The sequence below is a fragment of the Alosa sapidissima genome, chromosome 6 (assembly GCF_018492685.1).
Source record: "Alosa sapidissima isolate fAloSap1 chromosome 6, fAloSap1.pri, whole genome shotgun sequence".
Classification (NCBI taxonomy): domain Eukaryota; kingdom Metazoa; phylum Chordata; class Actinopteri; order Clupeiformes; family Clupeidae; genus Alosa; species Alosa sapidissima.
In genome coordinates this window covers 22,756,947-22,780,434 of record NC_055962.1, presented here as the reverse complement: position 1 = coordinate 22,780,434, position 23,488 = coordinate 22,756,947, and the positions used below count along the sequence as shown (strand labels likewise).

The 23,488-nt window shown below is 45.0% G+C and overlaps 1 protein-coding gene across 1 annotated transcript; it reads left to right on the top strand.

The window, feature by feature from the left end:
• The first annotated feature begins 276 nt into the window (after positions 1–276).
• On the top strand, positions 277–11,245 carry ism2b (isthmin 2b). The gene is made up of 6 exons (XM_042094989.1): positions 277–1,775; positions 3,917–4,159; positions 4,930–5,344; positions 7,864–8,004; positions 8,177–8,245; positions 8,397–11,245. The coding sequence occupies exons 1-6, from the start codon at positions 1,644–1,646 to the stop codon at positions 8,912–8,914; spliced, it is 1,518 nt and encodes a 505-aa protein (XP_041950923.1). The 5' UTR covers positions 277–1,643; the 3' UTR covers positions 8,915–11,245.
• The last annotated feature ends 12,243 nt before the right edge of the window (positions 11,246–23,488 follow it).

Here is a 23,488-nt window from a genome sequence, read left to right as displayed (position 1 = left end):
GACATTTCAATATTCACTGTTTCTGTGAATTTCTCATTTCTGCCAATGAGACTGATATGGCTAAAGTTACATGTTTGTTTTGTCTCCATAACTGTGATTTAATTTTTTCAATGTGACTTCATTAAATACCATTTGTACCAAAATGACAAATAAATTAAAAGAATATTTAAACTCTTAAATAGAAATTGTGTGTCTGGATTTCCCCCTTTCTTTAACTTAAAATGTGCATCGTTTCCTTGTGCTCTTTGTCATTGAGGTCAATATCCCCTAGATGTCGCCATGTGACTTAAATCGTAACTTTCGATTTCAGCCTACTCAATGATAAGTTTGCGCACTGCATGGTTAGTAAGTCATGGTCTGTGGAACTGTACACTGAGACACACATTTATTTTGTGAAACGAAAGGACTTGTTTGTGAAAGTGAGAGACGTGAAGGAAGAAATTTTATCTTCACATTTAAAATCTGACCAACCAATGTCTGATCACTGCTCGCTTAGGCCAATTTTTTTGCATTTGGGTAGTTATGTGAGAAGTGAGGTGAACAGTTTTAGGCCTGAGCCTGGCTTTGCGACTATATTGTATTCAAATTAAACATATGAATCAAAAACAGCAATCGCATAGCATTGTAGCCCTGTCGACACAACTCCATGACCTTCAAGAGTGGCACAGTGTGATGCGACAGAGAACGCACCAGCAGTCAAGTTTCATCCGCTTTTCCTCGGAACGTGCGTTTGAGGGGGGGGAGGGGGGGGGGGGGTTGGGCAGTCGAGTCCCTACGCTACAGTGAAGTGTGCCATAGCTTCCTGCGTGTTTTCTTGGGACACCTAATCTATGGTCCTCCTCCCTAACGTCACGACCCCATCAAGTTCGTCGTGGTTGGCCAAGCAGCGGTGCCAGACAATACACTCGGGCAAGAGATGTGTTAGAACTGGAGCATCTTAACTACCAGAACATCTCTGGATAAAGGGGGCTCAATTGGATAATGGATTAACGCATCGGAGATTAGAAACGTTTGCAGCCTGCTCTGAACTCCAGATGTCATTCTATTGGAAGAAATCAGCCGGCGACGAATTAGTTGACTAAACACGCACCGGTGCGGACCAGAAGAGAGCGTGGGTAAGAGCGTTGTTCGGAGACTTACAGGGTCTACTTAAACCCAAAGCTGCTTGGAATGAACTGAGCCTTTCCCAGCAGTGTACACTGACCAAGGCGCACGTACCCGCTCTTAAGGGGTTGCACATGGTCAGGAAGAGCGCTGTGAAGTCGCCACTGCTGGACGAAGCTGACAGACTGCGCCTCTACGCATCAGACGAGGTCTCTCCACGGTCAACTGAACAGAATTAAAATAATTAGGAAATTTACTATTAACTCGTCTAGGCTAGTCTTTATCGACCACAACTTTTGGCAGGTTTTTTTTTTTGTTGTTCTTATAGTTTTTTTGTTGTTCTGCAACACTTTATACTTGGACGAAAGATTGCATTTTATCCCCTGTGTTCATTGCCTAGATGATCATGTATTTTCTTTCGAAGGTGACATTTTTCTCCGGATTCAGGCAAGCATCGGAAACTCAAAAAGTACTGCGTTGATTTGCTGCACGAGCATCAATCACAGAGCCAAGGTGTCTTGTTTGTAGAAAAGGCAGACATGTTTAATGTAAAAAGGAAAGTAATGTTACTCTTGGGAGTTTTTTTCATCGGCTGTGCTGGGATAGTGAGAGGCTTCCCCCGATATCATCATAGCCAAACCAGCAAACTACAGGATGGAGTTTCTCCCGAGGTAAGTTATCAGAATAATCTATGGAAGCCTCTAGTTAAGTTATCGTAGTTGGTGTACATTAGGCTACATGTAATATTTTTGAAAATATTAAGTAAAATTGTGAAAAATAGTTCCAGTGCAGATACAAATACACAGGTCATAATATTTTACCATGCCACCATATTTTGTGTTTTTATGATTAATCCAATCAGGCCTTTTTCAGCCTCATTAATGATTTTCTTTCAACATTTCCTGGGGACATAAGCTATGTTATTAGGACGTATTTCATAAGTTTGTGCTACTCGTGTACATATATTTGGATGGATGTAAGGTTTGGAAGTCATGCTTCAAGGGGTCCAAATCAAAGTCCCCCACACCCACCCCCTAAAAATCCACTGGATCAAGAAGATATGCCAAATTTCAAAGAAACTGACAAACCTCCCTGCCTGTCTCTTCAGTGTTTCGACTCAATTCCAAAAGATGTTGGTACTCAAACATGTTGAACAAATGTGATCAGTGCAGGAGTAACACAGGTTGCGCTGGTTCTGTGGACACCCTTGACTAACTAAGGACTGATGACAGTGCACATTTTCCATGACCTGGCTGTGGTAACGGGATGGAGGTGGTGGCGTTGGAGGTGATGATGGTGCTGGTGGTGGTAGGGGGAGGTGTTGAGGGGTTGGACGTGGTGTAGTACAGTATTGCAGTACAATACTGGGCCCTTACATAACCAGGGCAGAGAGGAAGAGAGGGTGAGAGAGAGAGAAAGAAAGAGAGGGCCCTCTCAGGCTTCCCAGCAGGTCAGAGGTCATTGTGTTGATTGTTTATCTTTACCCCATTCTGCGTTAACATGGAATTTCCTGCTCTGCGATTTGCCTTGAAGTGTGTGTGGGAAAGGGGGTAGTTAAAATGGCCTACATAAATATAAAAAAAATCCATCCTTGTTTTATTTGTGTGTGTGTGTATGTGCTGTTGTTGTTATATTCCAAAGGCAATGGTGAAAGGGTTTCCAGTGTTTATTGTTCTCATGCAATGGTTTGGAAATGACCTGGTATTGGAAGCCTTTGATTTGTCTGCTCCCATAAATCTAGGCTATTACTGCTGACCCCAGTACCCCCATCAGCCATGCCTTATCTTACAGCATGTGAGCCATGCTATTCATCTTCGGTGTCATCAAAGCTGCCACTGAGAGACTAGTATGCAATGCTTTTCCACCCATATGGAATTTGAGGACGAGAATGTAGTGATCGAGCAAGGGGCAACGGTGCTATTGGACACCTAGGTCAGATTAAAATGGTTGTTATATGGGTCTTATTAGTCACTTACCCAGTAATATGTAAGTGGACCTCAGTGAGGTTTGTGCCTTTATCACACATTCATACTTTAATGATGTTCCATCAATTTATCATGCTTGGAGGGATCATTCATTGTTTTTTAACAGGAACTTTTTATTCCCAAATGACGATCATATGTGTTCATGTTTGGATATTTCAAATGGGCTATGGCTAGTGAAGAGAATAACGTGTTCCAACGGCTGGTGTAGTCCACTTAGTTCTTCCACTGTTCCAGTTGACCCCCCCTTTTCAACTTGAGATGGTAACGAACAGCATGTGGCCCTTGTCCAGATTTTTTTATTTGGTCATGAGAGGAATTTGTTCAGAGGAATGTCCAGAGGGGAATGAAACAGGTTTTGGGGAACAGTTGGGGGGGGGGACATGGTGTGATCGTGTGTGGTGTGGGTGTGTGTGGTGTGGGTGGGTGGCAACACGACCAGAGTGGACAGAATGCCAGGAGAGAGGAGGAGGAGGGGCGCCATAACTCACGCCACGCCGCTTAGCCATCTTGGTGGCACAACAATTCCAGACACGAAGCAGGCATCTCAGAGGTCCCATGCCACCAGAGCCCTCTCATTAAGCTGGGGGAAATCTGGCACCAGTCCCCACATATCAAAGAGCCGCATGCCAGGCAATGCCATGGTTCTATGGTGGGGGAAAGGGAGTAAGGAAAGTGCCGTCCCTTTGTTGAGCTGTGGGAGAGTAATAGACAGGACAGTGCTTCTCTCGATCCTCACGTGACTTCCTATCAGCTCAGCTCAGACTCATCTCTTAGCCATCATTGTTATTGTCTGGGAAACTAACACCGTCTATCATCTTTATTTTCAGGCAAATCTGGAGATGCCTCCCAGGGATGAGCATCATGCCCACGGGCCACTGCATCACCTGAACCAGGTGCAGAACGTGTTGCAGGCGCCGCACCGCCACAAGAGGAGATGGTCCCAGCACCGCTCCTCTGGGGTCCTGCCCAAGCCCGAACCCGAGGAGGAGACCAAACCTTTCGTCCTGGATCTGAAGAACTTTCCGGAGCTAGCCAACGCCGACATCAGTTCTCAGAATCCAAACATTCAGGTGAATTCAAATCAAGAGATCAAGACATATTCTATAAAAGGGAGTCCTTTTGTTTGTCTGAGCAGGATAATAGGATTTTTGCAATAGGATTAATTAACGTTTTTGCTCCAAATTGTGGAACTGAGAAGGCCATGAGGAATGTTGTGGTCACTAAACAATCCTTAACCCCCTCCCTTAATCTTTCCATTGGCTATTAACCTCGCCAACCCCTGACAGGTCCATTTCTTGCATTCCTCCCTGAAGCATTCCTCAGTTACTTAGAAGACGCCCATACCCCCAGTCAGACTGCGTTAGCGCAGAAGTGTTCGAATTAAATTCCTTTCCTCTCGGCTTGTGACTTCTCGGTTAGCGTCCAGCGTGAGTCACCCCCCCCTAATGGGGAGTAGTTAGGCGTGATAAGCGATCACAGCTCGCGCACAGACAGAAGGAACTGCGCTTGATTGACTCGTGTGGTTGGTGCGGTGGAGTCGGAGACCCAGCAGGTTCTTTCCAGACACGGCAGGCAGGAAATCATTTAGATGCACTCTGAAGGCTTTCTATTTTCTTCCTTTTGGCTCTTCAGCTTCTTTAACTGGAGTCTTGTTTTACCCTGCGTAATGTACGATTCTTTTTAGAGGATCTCATGCACCAGATTTGAGTAAGAAAAACGGCTGATGCAGAGCATGACTGATGCATGATGTTTTTTTGTCTATCCAATATAAGGTAATAGATCTATTCCATCTGAAATAGCAAACTGACCTAAATGTTTCTCCGTCTACTGCATATCACAGGTGACCATTGAAGTGGTGGATGATCCTCAGATGGAAGTGGAAATGGACTTGCCCAGAGAGACCAAGAACAAGTGGCCTCCCATGCAGTCTTCTTCATCTTCAGCATCAACCACATCCTCCTTCTCCTCCTCATCCTCCTCTTCAGCCTCCACCACATCTTCCTCATCCCCTTCATCCACTGTGGACTGGCTGGAAGGGAAGAAGCTCTTTTGGCCACTGTTCTGGGGATACACGGACACAGACTCCTCAAGCGAGGACGGTACTGGCCGCTCAGGCCTGGAGGACGCGCCCGAGGAGGAAGATTATCTGGTGGAGTACGACAGTGGGGAGCCCCTGCCCAGCGGGGTGGGGGGCGGCGGCAGCGACTGGGATAGCCACTGGAATGAGGGATGGGACTCCACGCAGGGCTACTACGGTGAGCAGACAAAAGAGTGAGCGTATGAGTGGGTCAGTTGGCTGGTTTGACCTACAAGCCTCCAGAGCCAGTAGTGCAGCTGGACCTTGTTTAGCTGGAACCTCCGCACTTGTAACATGCTTAGATCCGGTAGTGAGTGGAAGTATTTGGAGAAAGCCTCAAGCTGAGGGAAATGTTGACAGACTGGTATGTGTGTGTTCCAGGTGATAGGGATGCTGCCTAACCTCATGTGGCCTATTTCTCTACACTTGAGCAGTGCTACCGATGTCAGCTTTAATGTGGAAGCAGAGTAAATTGGGGAAGGAAAATCACAGAAATATTTGCAACATTTGAAAAAAGTCTAACTTGGTAGGGGAACAGGAGAGTGACAGTCAGGGGAATAGAGAGTGCAGCTCTCTCTCTCTGTCTCTCTCTACTGAGAGCATGCAGGCTCCACCATTGGGTCTTTGTGAGTGCGGCGGCTCTTTGAAGTCGACACTGGTCCTGGGCTCCAGCGAGAGCCTGTCTTTTGAAGGCCCCGCTCCGATGCCTTCACTAATGGCAGCGTGAGGCTGTTCCCTCTGACAAGAAAAAATTAAAAAAAGAAGACAAGAGAGAGAGAGAGACAGACAGAGACAGAGAGAGAGAGAGAGAGAAACAGGCCGCGGCGGTACTTGTGTTCAATTAAGGGAGTGGATTGGGAACACGGAGTGACAGCGGCCTTTCGGCTGCTCTTTTCATCCTGGTGGAGCCCACAGTCCCCCCCCCACTCAGAACTCTGAGGCCCCTGCCCCCCCCCCCACTCAGGACTCCGAGGCCCCTGGCCCCCCTGGCCCCGGCTCAGCGCAGCTCGGAGGCGGCGCGTCCCTTTTTGAGCTGGTTCAAGAATTCAGCCGAGCCCTTTTTTCGGGGCCCGCGCATAACATTACGCCTCTGTTGTTTTTTTGTTTTCTCCTGATTCAACTTCGCTCTGGTGGGAAAAAAGGAGCGGCATGCCTCTCGCCTCGCTTTCTCTCTCTCACTCACTCTCTTTCTCTCTCAATCTCTTTCTCTCACTCTCCTTTCATTTGGCCACAGACTGAGCAGTGAGAGATGCCGAGGGTTTGTAAACGAACAAGAGGGACGTAGAGCTGTTTGAAGGAAGCGCTTAATACACACCATCCATTTTGCTTGTAGCTTGAGGCTGAGTTGGTGCCGCTAGCTGAGTGTTTCACATGGCTCTCTAAATATGTAACTGAACTGAACACAGAACTTTAACATTTGAGATTGGTCTTGTATCTGTGTTTGTGTGTGTGTTTAAGTTTGCTTGTAAACAACTGTGTGTGTGTGTGTGTGCGTACGTGTGTTTGTGTTTTCTTGTAGCCATGCACACCTCTTTCTGGGTATGTGTATAAATTTATTTGTAAACATCTACGTTTGTGTGTGTGTGTGTGTGTGTGTGTGTCTGTGTTGCATGTAGACATGGACGTCTGCAAGTCTCTCTGTGTGTGGCAGGCATCTTTGTGTTTATAAACACTCTCTACCCCTTTAAAAGTAGCCTTGTGTGAGCCGCAAAACCGGCAATACACGTCACACACAGAGCGGTCAGACACGAGAAAGCAAGCGACTTAGACACATGTGCACCAGTGTTGCTGTGTCCTCCTATAATTAAAATACTCCAGGAAGTCTATTCCTGTGTGTGTCGCACACGGCAGCGACTTGGCACTCACACAAAGCCAAAGGGCCTGGGCATGCCGTGTGTGCATGCGGAGAACTAAAAAGACGCCATCTCATCTCTGCATATCTGTAATCAAGGCAGCCCAGGCACTCTGCATCTTCACCAATCCACCAAACATCAAACCCGCCCCCCTGCCTTGAAAGTCAAATATTGAGACAAAGTGCGTCAGTAATCTTGACAGCTTTTCATTACTGGACCAAAGGGAGGGGCAAGGTTAAAACAGTGGAAAAATCTACCCACTTAGATGTGGGTTTTGTTTGACATTGGATTTAAAAATCAGTTGTCAGCGTATGATATGTGGGTCACGAGAGGAAAACAAACACAAACAAGGGAGTAGCATGGACGCGCGGCTCTGAGTCAGTAGTGAACCTCAGCAGTAGTGAGCTAGTCCTTCTTCATTGCAGGATTGGGGCCACAATGACAAATCATAGTGCAAGTCAGTTGTCCCCAGCAGACCCAGTGGTAATCAAAGGTTAAATCTATTTTTTGCCTCAAGTATGCCCGTTTGGGAACGGCTGCCAAAGCCCCTAATCACTCTTTTGAAGTTGTTTTCCTTTTCCTGGAGAGCCTATTAAACGAGTGTGGTAAACAAGCCTTTAAAAAAGGCATTTAAAGGGAAAGCGCACCACTTAAAGAGCTGTGAGCTTATGAGTGACAGCTACCCGCTGACCAAACTCATTCATTTACTGTATTCTAGCGGGAAGACGTTTAGGCAAATCATTTCACACAGATTTTTTTGTAATGATTTAACAAACCATAAATGTAACACATCAACGGTATCCTCAGCATTAAATGTCCAGCATTTTCTTTTGTTCGTTTCCAGAGAATGCCGGTAACGAGGAGTGGAGTTCATGGTCCTCCTGTAATGTCACCTGTGGTCATGGGCACCAGATCCGTACACGGTCATGTGGTTACTCGTGCACGGCAACAGAGACCAGGACCTGTGAGCTTGAGCCATGCCCTGGTTAGACACCTTTTTATCTATCACATAAAACACACTTCCATAGTATCTTCATCTGTTTTTGCAATTGAAATAAAATGAAATTAGAAACTATTAGATTGATTTAGGGCAAAGGATGTTTGCTTTGTCTGTCCCATTTATGAAAATTAACTTGAGATTTTTTTTTCCTATGCAGATGATTTGAATACGGTGTCAGATTTGTTCCCATTTGAGATGGTGAATGGTTCAGAACCTTTTGGAACAGGTTAGTGACCTAGATACATTTTTCACACACAGATTTCACTCAATGACATTTTTTTTACACCCTTTTACTTTTAAGACACTGATGGGTGGTACCGTAGCAGATATTCTTCATCTTCTGGGGCAGTTATTGACAAAACTGATTTCTCCTCCAGATGTTGACAGTTGTGAGAAGTGGCTGAACTGCAAGAGCGACTTCCTTCAGCGCTACCTCCAGCAGGTGCTGTCAGAATTACCCAGCTGCCCTTGCATCTACCCTGAGGGCTTAGCTTATACAGCGGTCAGCATCGTCGACGAAGGCCACGGCCGGACCTTCCGCTGGCGCGATGCCAGCGGCCCAAAGGAGCGCCTGGACATCTACAAGCCGTCGGCGAGGACGTGTGCGCGGTCGGCGCTGTCGGGCGAGGGCACGACACTGGCGGCGCAGCACTGCTGCTACGACGAGCGCGGGCGGCTCGTAACGCGGGGGAAAGGCGCCGGCACGCCCAACCTCATCAGCACCGAGTTCTCGCCCGAGCTCCACTTCAAGGTGGACGTGTTGCCCTGGATCCTGTGCAAGGGCGACTGGAGCCGCTTCCACGCCGTGCGGCCGCCCAACAACGGCCGCGGCTGTGCCGCCAACCCCCACGAGGACGTGTTCATGAACGAGCTGGAGGAGGCCCGAGAGTACTGAGCCACCGAAACCGAACCAGAACCGCACCGTACCAACCCAGCCTGAAGCAACCCGACCAAACCCAACTGACCCGAGCCGGACAGAACTAGGAAACGCTCAAGCAAGAGCTAAAGGAGCCTTGATGGAATTGAATTGCCAAATCAATCCAGACTGTATCAAACAATTAAAAGAAAAACTCATCTTGAGTCAGATTAACTCTATCCAACCCTTTCCTTTGTTCTTGCTCAAGGCTCAACGCAAGAAATAACTGGCAAGTCACCAAACCAACCCAGCCTAGCATTAACCAGTCCAACACTGACTTAACCAACCGCGTCCCAAAACTAGTTCCTTTCCCTTCACTCCACCAGAAACTACATTCCTATGGTGTTCCATATCACAGTCCTCTCTCACACAGTGCTTCTACCAACTACTAACTTAAAATGCACCCAAACAAGGACTTTTGTAGATGCCTTTGTTGGTCTTGCTTCGATCATGCATGCATGCATGGGCTTGTGAGCACTGTAACTCTTAGATCATGCACATTAAGTTGTAACCTTGACAGCTCATAAGCATGACACTTTCTTGTTGTTGTTTTTCTGGTGTTGTGGCTGGTGATGTGTCTAACTCAAACACCACGCAGTAACTGTCAGTGCCTGCATGTTGTGCTCATAGTCCTGGCAAAACAGCATTTAGAGATTGGACAATACTTTGCCAATGTTGGAGGTTTTACAGAGTTTGTAAATTATAGCTCTGCACACATGCTCTCTCTCTCTCTTTCACACACACACAGAAAGTATATTTTCATATCAATGCCGCTGCTAAGATGGACAGAAAGGACATCAGATATGCTATGTGATGTGATGGGGTGATTGCCACTGATATGTAGACGTGCACTTGATATTTGATCAGCCGTGAGTCCTTTAAAGTTTTTTTTTCCAACTCACACATTTGAAGAGTGGAATTCCTGACGAGCCTCTACAACTCTGCAGTGGGTTTAAATGTTGGACAGAGTTCCTAGCTGAGCAGCATCAATCCAGCCTGATCAAACACACAAGCCTCTGTTTGTGTGACTGGGGCAAGCCGTTCGACTGTGGGAAGCTTGAACATGGGGAAACTATTTTGGCTCAGAGCTCTTCTCTGGCCAGCCGAGCCCAACATCGCCACAATGTGGGGAGGAGAGAGAGACCGTTGTTTAAGCTTGTTGTCTGTGCTAATGGTAGTGCTCAAGCAGGGCCCTTTAATTTGGTGACATGACCCACCCAGGACACGGTGGACCGTCCACTCATGAAAACATCAATTCCAACATCAAATATCGAAAAGTCCCTCACAGATGGGTCATTTGCTCCACTACTGACATACCAATAGGAAACAAGTGCTCTTCTTTGTTCTGAAGTCTGTTTTTTTTTATTATTATCTTCAAATCAGTCACAAGCAACAGATTGTTGGTCTCTCAACCTCAGTGCTTGGGGGGACACCTGAAGGACATTTATTTTCACTGTTAACTCAGGGGGCGCATCTTACTACAGTTAGAGTCAATGTACCTCTGCAATGGAGCACTAATGTTACTTAGCATCAAAGGGGAAGGATGAATGTTAGAGAGTAATATACATGGCTAATTTAGTTGGTATATGTGATGGTCTCAGAATGAATGTTGACATGCAGTTGATACTATTTGTGCATTTACATGACAGCCCTTTTGCAATCTGTTTACATAACATGCAGTCTTTGACGAGCAATTAACCTGTCATTCATTGTATATGTTATGTTATATTATTATAATGATTATTATTATTCATATATGTCATATACATCGCTTGAGGCCTGTATAAAACTTGTGGACTGTTTGCTCCAGACCTCTCATCAGGAACATATGATTTTACGGTGTGTGCATATGTGCATCACATTCACTTACTATGAATGGCACTTTATTTAAAGTATATATAGAAATGAACATGTCTATGAGTATGAATTGTTCTATGTTCATACAGCAGTTCTGTTATTGTGAAGGGATGACTTGCTGCATTCTTTCTTATGAAGTGCTCCACGTCATTTAAGTAATTCCATTGATTAGTGGTAGGGTTGTACCTGTACAGTATTTATTGTCTATTTTGTAACGTTTTAAGCTTTGAACTGATGCTTCTGTCCAGACGGTGCACTACTCGAGACTGAGATCCACAGGTCAAAAGGGAATTCATATGCCTCATACCACTTCAATAGCAATGACTGTATTGTGATCAAAAGAAAACATTTTGCTTCATTTGTGTATCATGTGCAGCATTTTCCTGACTTTCACTGCATTACACAATTTAAAGAAACATGTTGTGATAAATACAAAGATGTGTATGAAGATAATCTATTCCCTTGTGTATTTGTTTTTTTTATATACATTTGTAGGGAATATACAGGCTGTAACTCATCTGCCAACAGACAGAGGGACTCAACCATAATAACCCAAAGGGTCTTTAGCTGCTGAGTTCAACAATTCCCTCATACCATTATCTCAGGAGATGTAAGCATCCAATGAAGCATGTCTTATAGGTGCTAGCTGAAGGTATACAAATTGGTTTTGATGCAATTTGCTTTCCTTAGTGCCATTCAGACCTTAAGCAGCACCATTCAGGGACTGCTGATCTCCCCAGTGCACCAAAGCAACAGCTCTTCACAATCTGTTTCCAATTTTTGCAGCCCCCGTACTCAGAGAAAGACAGGCAATATGTTCCATTTTGCGTTTTGTTTATCCTCTGACAAACCTGCTCTATCTTCTGAGGAGTCAGGAGGCAGCCAGGGACGCTGGATCAAAGGGCCTTTTGTGTTCTAGCACTCATGGATGATGGATATTAGTTAGTGTAAGAGGAACCCAGGCCATGAGTATGGAGCAGCCTTATTCCTCATCTGGATCAGTGAAAGGGGGTCTTGAAAACATCAGCCCGTCACTATTTAGGCAAACAGATTTTGTTCCCTTTGATAGACTCCAGAGGATCAAGAGAGAGAACAGATAGCAGACATGAACTAAGGTTTGATGATGGGGCTTGTCCCTTGAATGAAAGGGAAGGAATAAGGAAGCACACAACTCTCTTCAGTAAAAGAGATGACCCACTTCAGTTTATTGGTCAGCTCAGTCCAGATACCACATTTGACTGAACATTTCCTTGTTAAAAAGGAGGACACCACATCTTTCTGAGGCCTTTGTACATTTAATTATGCATTTTAAGGTAGTATTCCGCAGGGGAATTTCTTGTAGAAAATGTGTAAAAAATTGTTTTATCCAAAAGCCTACTGGCATTTACATAACCCTTTACAATGGCCAGTGGACTATATCCTTATAGGCTTCCGGCATTGGGGCACACAGATATCAATCCTCTCCTGCAGTTAATCATAAGAGTCAGAGGAATCTTAGACTTGGATTAAATGGCAGGGATTAGGCGGTCAAGGGGCAAGGTAATGTGAATCCACAGAAAGTAATCCTCGATATTCCTGGAGATATGTTCTGCTCTTTCATCCTAAAGCACGGGATTATGCTAGAATATCAGTTGCAAATATTGAGTGAAAAACTAAATAACTTGCTATTTACTCAAGACATCTTTAGCTTGTATTGTTATTACTGTTGTTGATGCCATTGTTGATGTTATTATTCTTGGCTACAGAGATTTTTGCTTGTGCTGAGGGCTTCAGTAAATCCGACGGTGCTAGTTGTTTGCAGTGGCAGCTTCATACATGTGAACGTTACTCGAGGCAGTGTCACTGGTTCATGAATGCACCGGGCCATGAGGAGTCAGATGCTGACTGCAGATGAGCATCCTTTGAAATAATGCCACAGATGTTGACCACATCTGGACTGAGGAAAAACAGATAAATATTCCACACATGTGAATACAGAGGAGGAAGGGCATGTTTAAGGAAAGTGCGCAAAAGAAGAAGGAAAAAATCAGGACAGCATAAAACAAACTATATGTTATAAGAACACAGGAAATTGAAAGCCTGCTATTTTTTTATCTCACAAACATCAATAAAGAACCGCATGTTTCCAAAGATCCATCGGCAAAAACCATACAGATACAGTAACAAAATAAATAAGTGTGTTCAAGAAAATTCTAAACTCCAGGGAAATCACCAGGCTAGCGTGTTGTTTGGTCCCCGGTAGAGTGTAATGACGTATACTTCTGGCATACCAGTATACATATGGTCAATCAGTTCCTGCTGGTTGCCCAGTGTTTAGGATGCACTTTATCCCCTTTTGATGGTTGTTTAGAAGAGTGTCCATTAGGCAAATGGAAAACTCTTGTGAGGCAGATAGAGCAAACCAGTTGTGTTATGAGCAGGTGCTGTCAGCATGTCTGCCCAGGGACTAAAAAGCAGCTACAAGGTTGGTGCTGTTTGAGTCCAGGAGCCAATCAAACAACATTGCACATATCCATGCACCTGAAGCAACATTGTTTATTGGATTGAATATTATATGGCTTTGTCTAATTACCCTTTATAAAAACAGGTTTTTTGTGTATACACAGATTATACAGTGGAGTGGACTATGGAGAAAACTGAAACTGAGCCTCACCAAAACGTGATGGTCTGGATTAGAGTTGGGAACTTCACCTTTAATGGAGAGCTTTCTGTTGATGAGGGGGAGGGCTGTGGTGGAGGTGGTGACACAGTCTGTCCAGGCCCCAGCCAGGGTAGGACTTACTCCACCAAGCTGAGAGAAACCGTCTTTTTTTTTTTTGATAGGATGAGTGTGTGTGTGTGTGTGTGTGTGGTGGTGGGGGGTGATATAGCCCAGACTCCCACCAACCCCCCCCCCCCCCCCCCCCCCCCCCCCCACACACACACACACTTCTCAGTCACCCCGCCACTGTGTACCACCCACTGAGCCAGAGGTCCCCCATGGTGGACAGATGAAAGCGATCTAGACGACCACACGTGCTGAGCAGCATTGGTTGCACTCACACACAGGCACACACACACACACACACACACACTTAAGTCTCCGAAGGAGAACAGACAGCGTTAGTGCTTGTCACTTGGCTCAGCCTGTGAACGTATGATTTAAGACTCTCTCTCAGAGTTTCTCTCTGCCTTCCTTCTCTCTCCCTCTCTTCCTGAGTGCAATGGCATGTGTGGTACCACGTCTTAGTGTCACTCTTCACAATACATGTCACATGAATTAAACTGTTGCTGTATCACTGTTGATATGCATATGGCATGCTGAAACATATTATGAAAAGAAACCAGATACTAACAGGTCTTCAAAAGACTACACACCACATTCTACAAGCTACACTATACTAAACATCACATTCTACATTCCAGTTAAATATGGAAGAATAATGAATCAGAATATGACTTGCACCAACTTTACAGTGTTTGGATGTGAAAGTTCATGACGTCATATAATGGTCTAGAGTGTTACGTGTTGTTGGGTCTTTCCCCCCCTCTCTATGTCAACAGAAGTTGTTAATTTTCTCCATCATTCTTTGAGATGCAATCATAACAAAAGGCCATTTCAAAGTGCAAACCCTGATAGCAGGGAGAGGAACCATTGCTACTGCGAGGCAGGGAGCCAGAAAAAACAACATCAAACAGAAAATGACCTCTGCCTGGGACGTCAAGCCCAGCCACATTCCCAGAATATGATTGCTTTGTTTTGTGAGATGAATTCACATGGGAGTGCTGTCTGCTGGCGTGCTTTTTTGGGATGATGTAGGCCCTATGTTTTTGCATGCCAATGTGTTCGTTCCTTATTTTGCTATAGGCACCATTTTGAAGAATAGATTGTGGATGTACTCATGTTTGTTTGGTGAAAAATCTAAGAGCTATATTTATCTTGGATTTATACTTCAATTAGTCATTAAAGACAACTGAGACACGTGTAAAATGATGCTCCCAGTTTACAGAAAGTCCCACATTACTCATATGTTGGCTACTTGCAATAGCCTACTGTCCAGGGCCAAGACTGCCCCCTATTGTTTTACACTCTTTTGACCTCACACACACATTTTATCATCTATACAGGCCTACTGCCTGAGGAACAGCCTGTTTCAATCCAACCTTCCAACAAGTAAATAATAATAATAGATAGATAGATAGATAGATAGATACTTTATTGATCCTCAAGGGGAAATTCAAGGGTCTCAGTAGCATACAGACATAACACACAACATGCACTTACAGCAGAAATGGTAAACATAAGTATAAGTATAAACATAACTAAACTCCACTGTACAATAAAGACAGTAGAAGATAAGAAAACTAACAAAACTAAATACTAAATACACTATATAAATTAAATTAGGAAAGTCCAATGTGCTTGAGGGTGATCAAGCATAAGACGCTTGTAGTGGCAGGGCCGGGACTGGTGAGGTGCTAAAGGGATTGAGTGTCATGGTGAAGGTGCAAAAAGTAGTCCAACATTAGTCCAACAGTGCAACAGTGCAAGAGTAAGGTCTAGAGACCAGCATAAATAAAAAACTAATTATAATGATAAACATATTATTATATGCTTTACAATGACCAATTCTAGCTCATAGGATATGTGATATAGTCCAAGCCTATCAGACAGATAACACATAGCTCTTGGAATTGTGTTTCAAACAGTAACAAGATCGAGTGATAGTCAGTTACCTAAATAATATTAAATCATGCTGTCTTTATTGTTTATTGTTGTCTCTTTATATTGTTTTGCGAATAGAGTATTTCTAATCATTTAATTTACTAAAATGTATATTACAATTTGATAATATTGAAAAATATATGTAATAGCATTTTTGTGATTTCTAGAAAGCTCCACCTCTCAGTCACTCCCACTAAGCTCAGTCAAAGAGGTGGGCCCAATAGCATAATTAGGATCCTGGCATATTGGTATGCTAACCAGAGTATGCAGGTCAAGTGGGGGAATGTAGTCTCTACACCATTTGGCGTGGGTAATGGGGTACGTCAGGGGGGTTTACTCTCACCCGACCTTTTTAATATTCATACGAATGATCTATCTGACCAACTAAGAGCCAGTAACACAGGATGCATGGTTGGCAACACCCTGGTAAACCACCTTATGTATGCTGATGATTTAGTTATCTTTTCTCCATGATAGCTTCAGCGAAAGTTCTACTAGGAAGACTCGTAGTGTAGCCTTTACTCCTCCCATGCTTTTCACCAATCTTAGCTTTGCCTGCTTTTCGGGAAAGCCCTGCAATCTGATCATTCACTCATTCAATCAGCGCTAGCCTATAGGAATTCAGTGGGCTCTTTAAATATGTTCCACCTAACACTGCTTCTGCTTCTCAGTACGCCGACTTTGACGTCCTTCCGCAGTCGTCTTTGTTACTCTACGATTTAAATTTAAACCTTACCTTGAAAGTCTAGGACAGGGGTATTCAATTAAACTTCAGCGAGGTCCAGTTACGGAAAATTTCCTCAAGCAAAGGTCCGGAGCATCATAATATATATCATTTTAATCATAATATATATATATATATATATATATATATATATATATTTGAATGGATAGATGATGGATAGATGGATGGAGGCCTAGGCCTAATGTTTAATGTGAAATAAAATTAGTAGCCTAAAGGCAACATTCGAAATGAGGAGAAATAAGGAAGATAAGAGTAGGCCCTAATTGGGGAGAAAAACTGAGTAGCCTTGGCTATTTTAAGATCTTAACGTGAACTTCAAATAAGATTTGAGCTGAGACAAGGATGGATCAATCAGCAAGTTTAATTCTATTTTTTTTTTAAATGTTGACCCGAAATCCTGGAAACCTTTAAGGAACATCACGTTGTTGGGCAGTGAATGGATGTGTTAAGATTGTGGTGGATCAATCATATTGCCCTCTTAATTAAATCGTAAATATTCTGTGGTCTCAGTTCACTGTTGAATGGGTAGGCCTAGCTTCAAATTGGCGCTTTTAGCAATCGCCTATCTCAGAATATGTATGAGTCAGTACAGGGCAGTTCCGCGCAAAACTGTCACACCCTTGAACTCGCTTGAACTCGCGAACCATGTCTCTCGGTTCTCCTCTGCTCGCCATCCAGTTGTCCGATTCGGATGAGGACTTTGTTCCTCCAACCCAGCCCAGGAGGAGCATCAGGTCAATCCAGGCCAAATCCGACTGGGTCCGCTTCTTTGACGGAGGCAGGGATTCCCTTCGACGCCGGCCTGCGTAAGGGTGACCTCGTGCTCCTCGCACACAATGCCATCGGCAGTCCCGCCCTCCCCGTCGTGGCAGGTCCGTCGGACCCCGCTCCTGCTTCCGCCGCTGATCCCGCGGCCGACCCAGAAGAGCATGGGCGGCCTCCGAGGAAACACAGAGCCAAGGCCAGGCACGTTGCCCCGGCGCCGCGTGGGAGGGCACCTGCCACTCAGCCCCCTGCCCCAACCACCCCTGCCCCGGTCGCTCCGGCCACGCCTCAACCAATCCTGGATGCTGTTCTCTCCCTCGCCGCATCGGTGAAGGCCATCGGTTCCAGGATTCGATCGCTGGAGAACCGGCGCCCGGCTCTTTCGTCTTCCCAGCCTCCCACGGCGCCTCCGGCTCTCGCCTCCCTCCTGGCCCCGAGCTGCAGCACGGCTATTCCACCTGCAGCGTCTGCCGCTGTTTCCCTCAGCGCTCTGGTTGTGCCAATCTTCAACCTGGCATCGGCTCTCCCTGCTCCTCTGCTGGGTAGGAGCTTCGTTGCTCCCTCTGCGGTTTCCATCTCTCCGCAACTCAGGCAAGACATTGTTCAAGGTAAAGACGTTAATCTTGCTTCCCTCTTGAAAGGTGGCTTCTGCCAAGAAATTCTAGCGTCTCACCCGTCCACACCTATTAATGTCTCCGTTTTGTCATCTTATCTCTCTGCCCATCCTGACTCTGTGGTTGTTGATTTTTTGCTCACATGGTCTCTCTCAGGGGTTTAGGGTTGGTGTCCTGTCCCCCCTCTCTGACTCGTATGTGGCTAGGAACTCCTGTCCAAGGAACTTAATAAAGGCTATGTTCTCAGTAGTATATAGTAGTATAGTATATACTTTTGATCCCGTGAGGGAAATTTGGTCTCTGCATTTATCCCAATCCGTGAATTAGTGAAACACACTCAGCACACAGTGAACACACAGGTGAGGTGAAGCACACACTAATCCCGGCGCAGTGAGCTGTCTGCATCAACAGCAGCGCTCGGAGCAGTGAGGGGTTAGGTGCCTTGCTCAAGGGCACTTCAGCCGCTTCTTACTTGTCGGGGTTCGAACCGGCAACCCTCCAGTTCCAAGTCCGAAGCGATAACCAGTAGGCTCCGGCTGCCCCTAACCCTAATATGCCTCTCTCGAGCTGTTCACGGATGCTGCTCCATCTCTCGGTTTTGGGGGGTTGTATAAAGACGCGTGGTTCGCAGAAAAATGGTCTGATGAATTTCTGGCATTCGCCTCCAAGGCCGCTTCGTCCGCCCTCTTCGAACTGTATCCCATCGTGGTAGCCTGTGTACTCTGGGGTACTCATTGGTCAAGAAAGCGCATCATATTCTTCTGTGACAACGAGGCAGTAATGGCCATTGTAAACAAAGGTTGCTCTCGCTGCCCTAAAATAATGTCCCTTTTGAGGAGGCTCACCTGGCAGTCTATTACTCACAATTTCATCGCAAATGCCATTCATGTCCCCGGATATATTAATGTCCAAGCTGACGCCCTCTCTCGTCTCCGTTTGCAGGAATTCCAGCCAGCAAAGTGTCTACTCCGTGCCCTCGTTTTGCCGAGCTGATCCTGGATTAAATCCTCTTTCCCTCAGTTCACTATTAGGGAAAGCCAAATCCTATATGTTAAAAGGCGTCGCTAAGTCCACCATCAAAGCTTACAATTCTGCCTGTTCCTGGTTCTCTATATTTTGTCAGCACCATCACACGCCCATCCTCCCAGTTCTCATTTCTACCGTCTGCGCTTTTCTGGTTTATTGCTTTGATCATCGCGGTCTCAAACTTGCGTCAATTCCCAAAACAGTCGCCGGCTTACAATTCCACGCTAGGCTCCACGACCCCGGTTTCCCTAGTCTGTTCTCGAACCCACAAATACGCCTTCTCCTCAAAGGCATCTAAAATTCTTCCCCGCGCTCCACTGACTCGCCTCCCTATTACGGCGGATATTTTAAACCTCATGGTGGCGGTGCTTAACCATGAGGTTTAAAATATATCCATGCTACCACTCGGTGTACGTCGATAGCCTGCTGGAGGCTGTCTTCCTGTCGGCTTTCTACAGCTTTATGCGATGCGGAGAATTCACTACTAATTCTCTGTACGACCCCACGCATAATCTCTCTCTTTTCTTCTATCCCACTTACTTCACCATTTTTCTTAAATATTCTAAAACTGATACTTCTGGTTGTGGTACTACTATTTCTATTGCAAAAATAAACAATGTATTGTGCCCATTCACTTCTATGGTTATTTACCTTAAATTACGGCCACACACTTCACCTGAGTTTTCCCTATTTATCACGCCAGATGGTCAGGCAATGACACGTCGCTGGTTCAGCAGCCATCTAGCTAACGTGCTGCTTAAATGTAAACTCTCTCCAAAGAGGTTCACTTCAAACTCATTCCGCATTGGCGCAGCCACGACTGCCGCCCAAAAAGGGCTATCCATGACATCCATCAAAACGCTAGGAAGGTGGTCTTCTGATGCCTATACTTCATACATCAGACTAACTCCTCATGATGTTTTCGATGCACATTAGTTGCTCTCCCATGTTGTTACAACCCTGTGGTCGTATATATGTATATAAAATATCTGTTCCTTGTGGCTCCCTTGTTCATTCTTGTGTTGCAGATTGCCTCTTTGCCAGTTTGCTGATTGCCGGTGCAGCTTAATTGACCGATTGCAGTCATTGGATGTTTCAGGCTAGCCTGGCCTTGGCCTGTCTACGTACTTCCGGCCGATTTCTTTTCCCTACAGTACTCCGTCTGGAATAGGTTGATTCGCGCTCGTTTACTTTTGGCAGTTGGGCAGCCGACTCTGCCTTAACAATCTTTGGACCAACCAGCAAACAGAGGGCGTCCCTGAGAGCGATTACCTACCCAGGCATGGTGTTTCAATTACTACGTCCCCGCCCCCGAAGCAGATTGCTTGGAATACATCAACATAGGGAGCGAAAAGGGCTTATACTTATGAAATCTTTGAGCAAATGTGAATAATAGTTTAGCCTATTAACTGAAGTGTCACGAACGAAGTCACAGTGGAGTAGGATGTTATATCGTCAGCTAAACTTTAGTCATAGATTTGAGTAGGCTACATGGTCGCGTCAAAATCGCTATTTTTCAAACACTAAGGCTCGACATAACTTGAAACTTTGATCGAAGCATCATCAGTGTCTCTACATATGAACTAGAGCATTAAGAACATTGTTCGTGTACACATAGTTTACTAAAAAGAAGGATTTTGGACAACTCACTCGTTGCAAGATGGCAGCGAGCAGAAAAGACAAGTGAGTTGTTCAAAACCTCTCTTTTAGTAAACTGTGTATACCAAAAATGTTCTCAATGCTCGAGTTCATGTGTAGAGACACTGATGATACTTTGATCAAAGTTTCATGTTGTGTCGAGCCTTCATAGTGTTTGAAAAATACAATATTTTGACGCGATTGTATCAAAAAAAGTAGTGGCCCTATAGGAATCCCATTTAAAAGGTCATTTCACCCGAAAACGACAACGCATACAAGCTTAAAAGTGGCGCTTTGGACGTACTTATGCATTTACATGAAAGTTTGACTTGGGTACATTCACAAAACACTATATGATAGTGTTTCCTGGCTCATCACGATGTACTAGCTTGCTAGTCACTGGGCGCCCAGATCGTGAAGTGCTTATGGTCCAGGTTGCCCGGCCGCCACATTGGTCTAGGTTGCCCTAGACGCTGGTCGCCCAGCTCGTCAAGCTTCTAAATCCCACTATAGCAAAAGCATGCTGCGGGCCCCATTACAACCCCTAGGTTAAATGGTTAACACCTAGCCACTTTAAAATTCTGTCGGTGTCCTGGCACAACCTCATCACCCCTGCCCAGACATGCTGCTTAAAATCTTGCATGTATACTAATGTCTTTCCTCCTCTCAGAACCAGGTTACTGAATCACCGCCCTGGTAGGCATCACTCATCCTTTTGGGGGTAGGCTCCCCGCCCCTGTCTTCATCCATCGGCAGGAGACGAGATCCGCTCATCGCTGGACGGGTCCAAGACGGGTCCTACGCCAAAGACTGTTACCTATTCAGGACTCTTTATCTTGCTTGTATCCAAGCCGTTCCTTTACTAATTAAATGGTTAACTGATTCTATTCTGTCTACTGAGTCTTTCTGGTAGAATAGCAGTGCTGGGTTTCAAGAGATGCTGAACATATGTACTGACTAAGTATGGTGTCAAATTTGATGTTTGATGACACCACTAACCACTCGGTGAGTTGCACAGTTTTGAAACTGAACGTCAAGGGTTGTTTTAGGACATGTTCGAGCATGCCTGTAGGCAGCCACTCTGAGTAGTCAAAGGCGATTCAAAACGAGTCAGAAAAGTCAAGACAGGACCAATAGTCAAAATGTCGGTGTCCACCACTCTAGTTCATCCAAAACAAACCAGAAAAGGGACTCAAAGTGCGAAATACCGGAATTTTCCTTTAACTTCAGTTTACTCAAAGCATGTAATACTTTCAACTGCTTGACCTTACATGCATACGGTGCCTGCATGCTTCTCTCTCGTTCACTTACGTTATAGCAGCTCAATAGAGGTTTCAAAATAAAAGTCTCTCTGTCTTACCAGATAAATCAATGTACAAATTACAAAATAAAACCTAAACAAATTGTCTTACAAACCCAACATAATGGCAAGTTACAGTTCGCGGAATGTTTTTTGAATGTTTAAAACTCGAGCAGAGAAAAATCGGTTCCGGGATGTTCACGGAAACGTACTTTCAACCATGTTTAAAACTCGAGCAGTGAAAATTTGAAGCCTTCTTAGTGGGCACTGAGTATGATTTGACTTAGGACATATCAGCTCACAATAGAACAGAGTTCAAGTGCATGTATCAAATCTGATAGTCATTCATTGATCATATACATTCATCATGCCTTCTGCGTGTAATCATTGGTACTTACCTCATGCCTGTGACAGCGATAGCTATATCCTCCTTCATGTCACTGCTAAGAATCGGCTGTAGCCTATATCTATACCGGGTTATACCTAGTACTTTCACGTTTACGGTGAAGGTTACACAAAACAATAGAGAACGTCTCCTCCTTTAGAGAACGTTCCCAAAGATGATTGGCTAAAGAGGTGTCTTCCATTTGCATATGGGGAGACACCTGGTCAAGGATTGGCCAAAATTACTGAGGAGGTGGTGTTCTAACACCAGCTTTAGCGGGTATAAAAGTTGGCTCCCAAGGGAGTGAACTTCAGAATTTGGGCATCTTCTCACCAGAGGCCTGGTTCCTGGATTTCGCTGCAGAGGATATCCATCCATTCACATCTCCTGCCTGGCTGTACTTAGTCTCTGCGTGTTTGGAGCTTTATACTGGAGGATTTGTGAATAAAGGCCTTTAGCGGCGACTTCTCATCTCAGACTGTTCTCCATGGATTACATTGTTTTTCAGAGTGTTTTAACTGGAGGTTCTGGTAGAGGCTGTTTTCCACCACAACAGCAAGGGAGGCATCTTGTAGCAGGAAGGCCGCACAGGTGTTGTATCGGGTAAAGCAAGTTAGTTTCACTGCAGTTGAGGCGCCAGGTACAGCGAACACAGGGGGTGGCCCCAGTGTTGCATCAGGGGAGACAAACACAGGGGGTGGCTTTCAGGTATGCCAGTAACGGCAGTTACTCTAACCTGACCACAACGAGTAAGCGCAATGCCAGTTTTTGTAACAAAGCCTTACGGTACAGATCCACTAGCACTTCACTTTGTCATGTCGCATTCCACTCTAGTCCTATGGGCGACGTCAAGCGACTTTAACGCGCCCGCAAAGTATTCCAGGAAGGCAGCGCTGCATTTGAAAATATGTTGCGCGTCAAAAAGCTGGGCGAAGCCCATCTTTATGCAGTTGAATCCATTGAACACGAGGCGACTCTCCAATGAAAGGATGAGGTTGTAGGTCCTTTGTTCTACCACAACGGTGTCTGTGAAACTTTGGTTCCGCTTACAAGACAAATAATGTTTTAATGATCTCTTCCACGACCACCTATTAGTCCATAAAACAAACAAAACTAGGATTTGAATGAATATATTGACTGTTGGTGTTTCTGGTGAGGATTTGAGATTGCATTGAGTAGTTTAAATAAAACAAGATTTCGAAATGGCTTGCATAGTTTGTTTAGGCCAGGGGTATTCAATTAATCTTCAGCGAGGTCCAGTTACGGAAAATTTCCTCAAGCAAAGGTCCGGAGCATCATAATGTTTAACTTGCGTGTTTAGGCTATATGTATGTATGTATGTATAATATTATGATGGATGGATGGAGCCTAGTTGTAGAAGATTGTAGGCCTAGGCCTAATGTTTAATGTGAAATAAAATAAGTAGCCTAAAAGGCAACATTCGAAATGAGGAGAAATAAGGCAAGATAAGAGTAATTGGGGAGAAAAACTGAGTAGCTTTGGCTATTTTTAAGATCT

What these genes read in the sequence shown, in the direction of transcription:
- ism2b (XM_042094989.1), top strand. Translation starts at nt 1,644, where the DNA reads ATGTTTAATGTAAAAAGGAAAGTAATGTTACTCTTGGGAGTTTTTTTC. An exon ending in TGAGCTTGAGCCATGCCCTG is followed by an intron (nt 8,005 to 8,176) that starts GTTAGACACCTT and finishes TTTCCTATGCAG; the next exon opens with ATGATTTGAATACGGTGTCA. An exon ending in TTCAGAACCTTTTGGAACAG is followed by an intron (nt 8,246 to 8,396) that starts GTTAGTGACCTA and finishes TTTCTCCTCCAG; the next exon opens with ATGTTGACAGTTGTGAGAAG.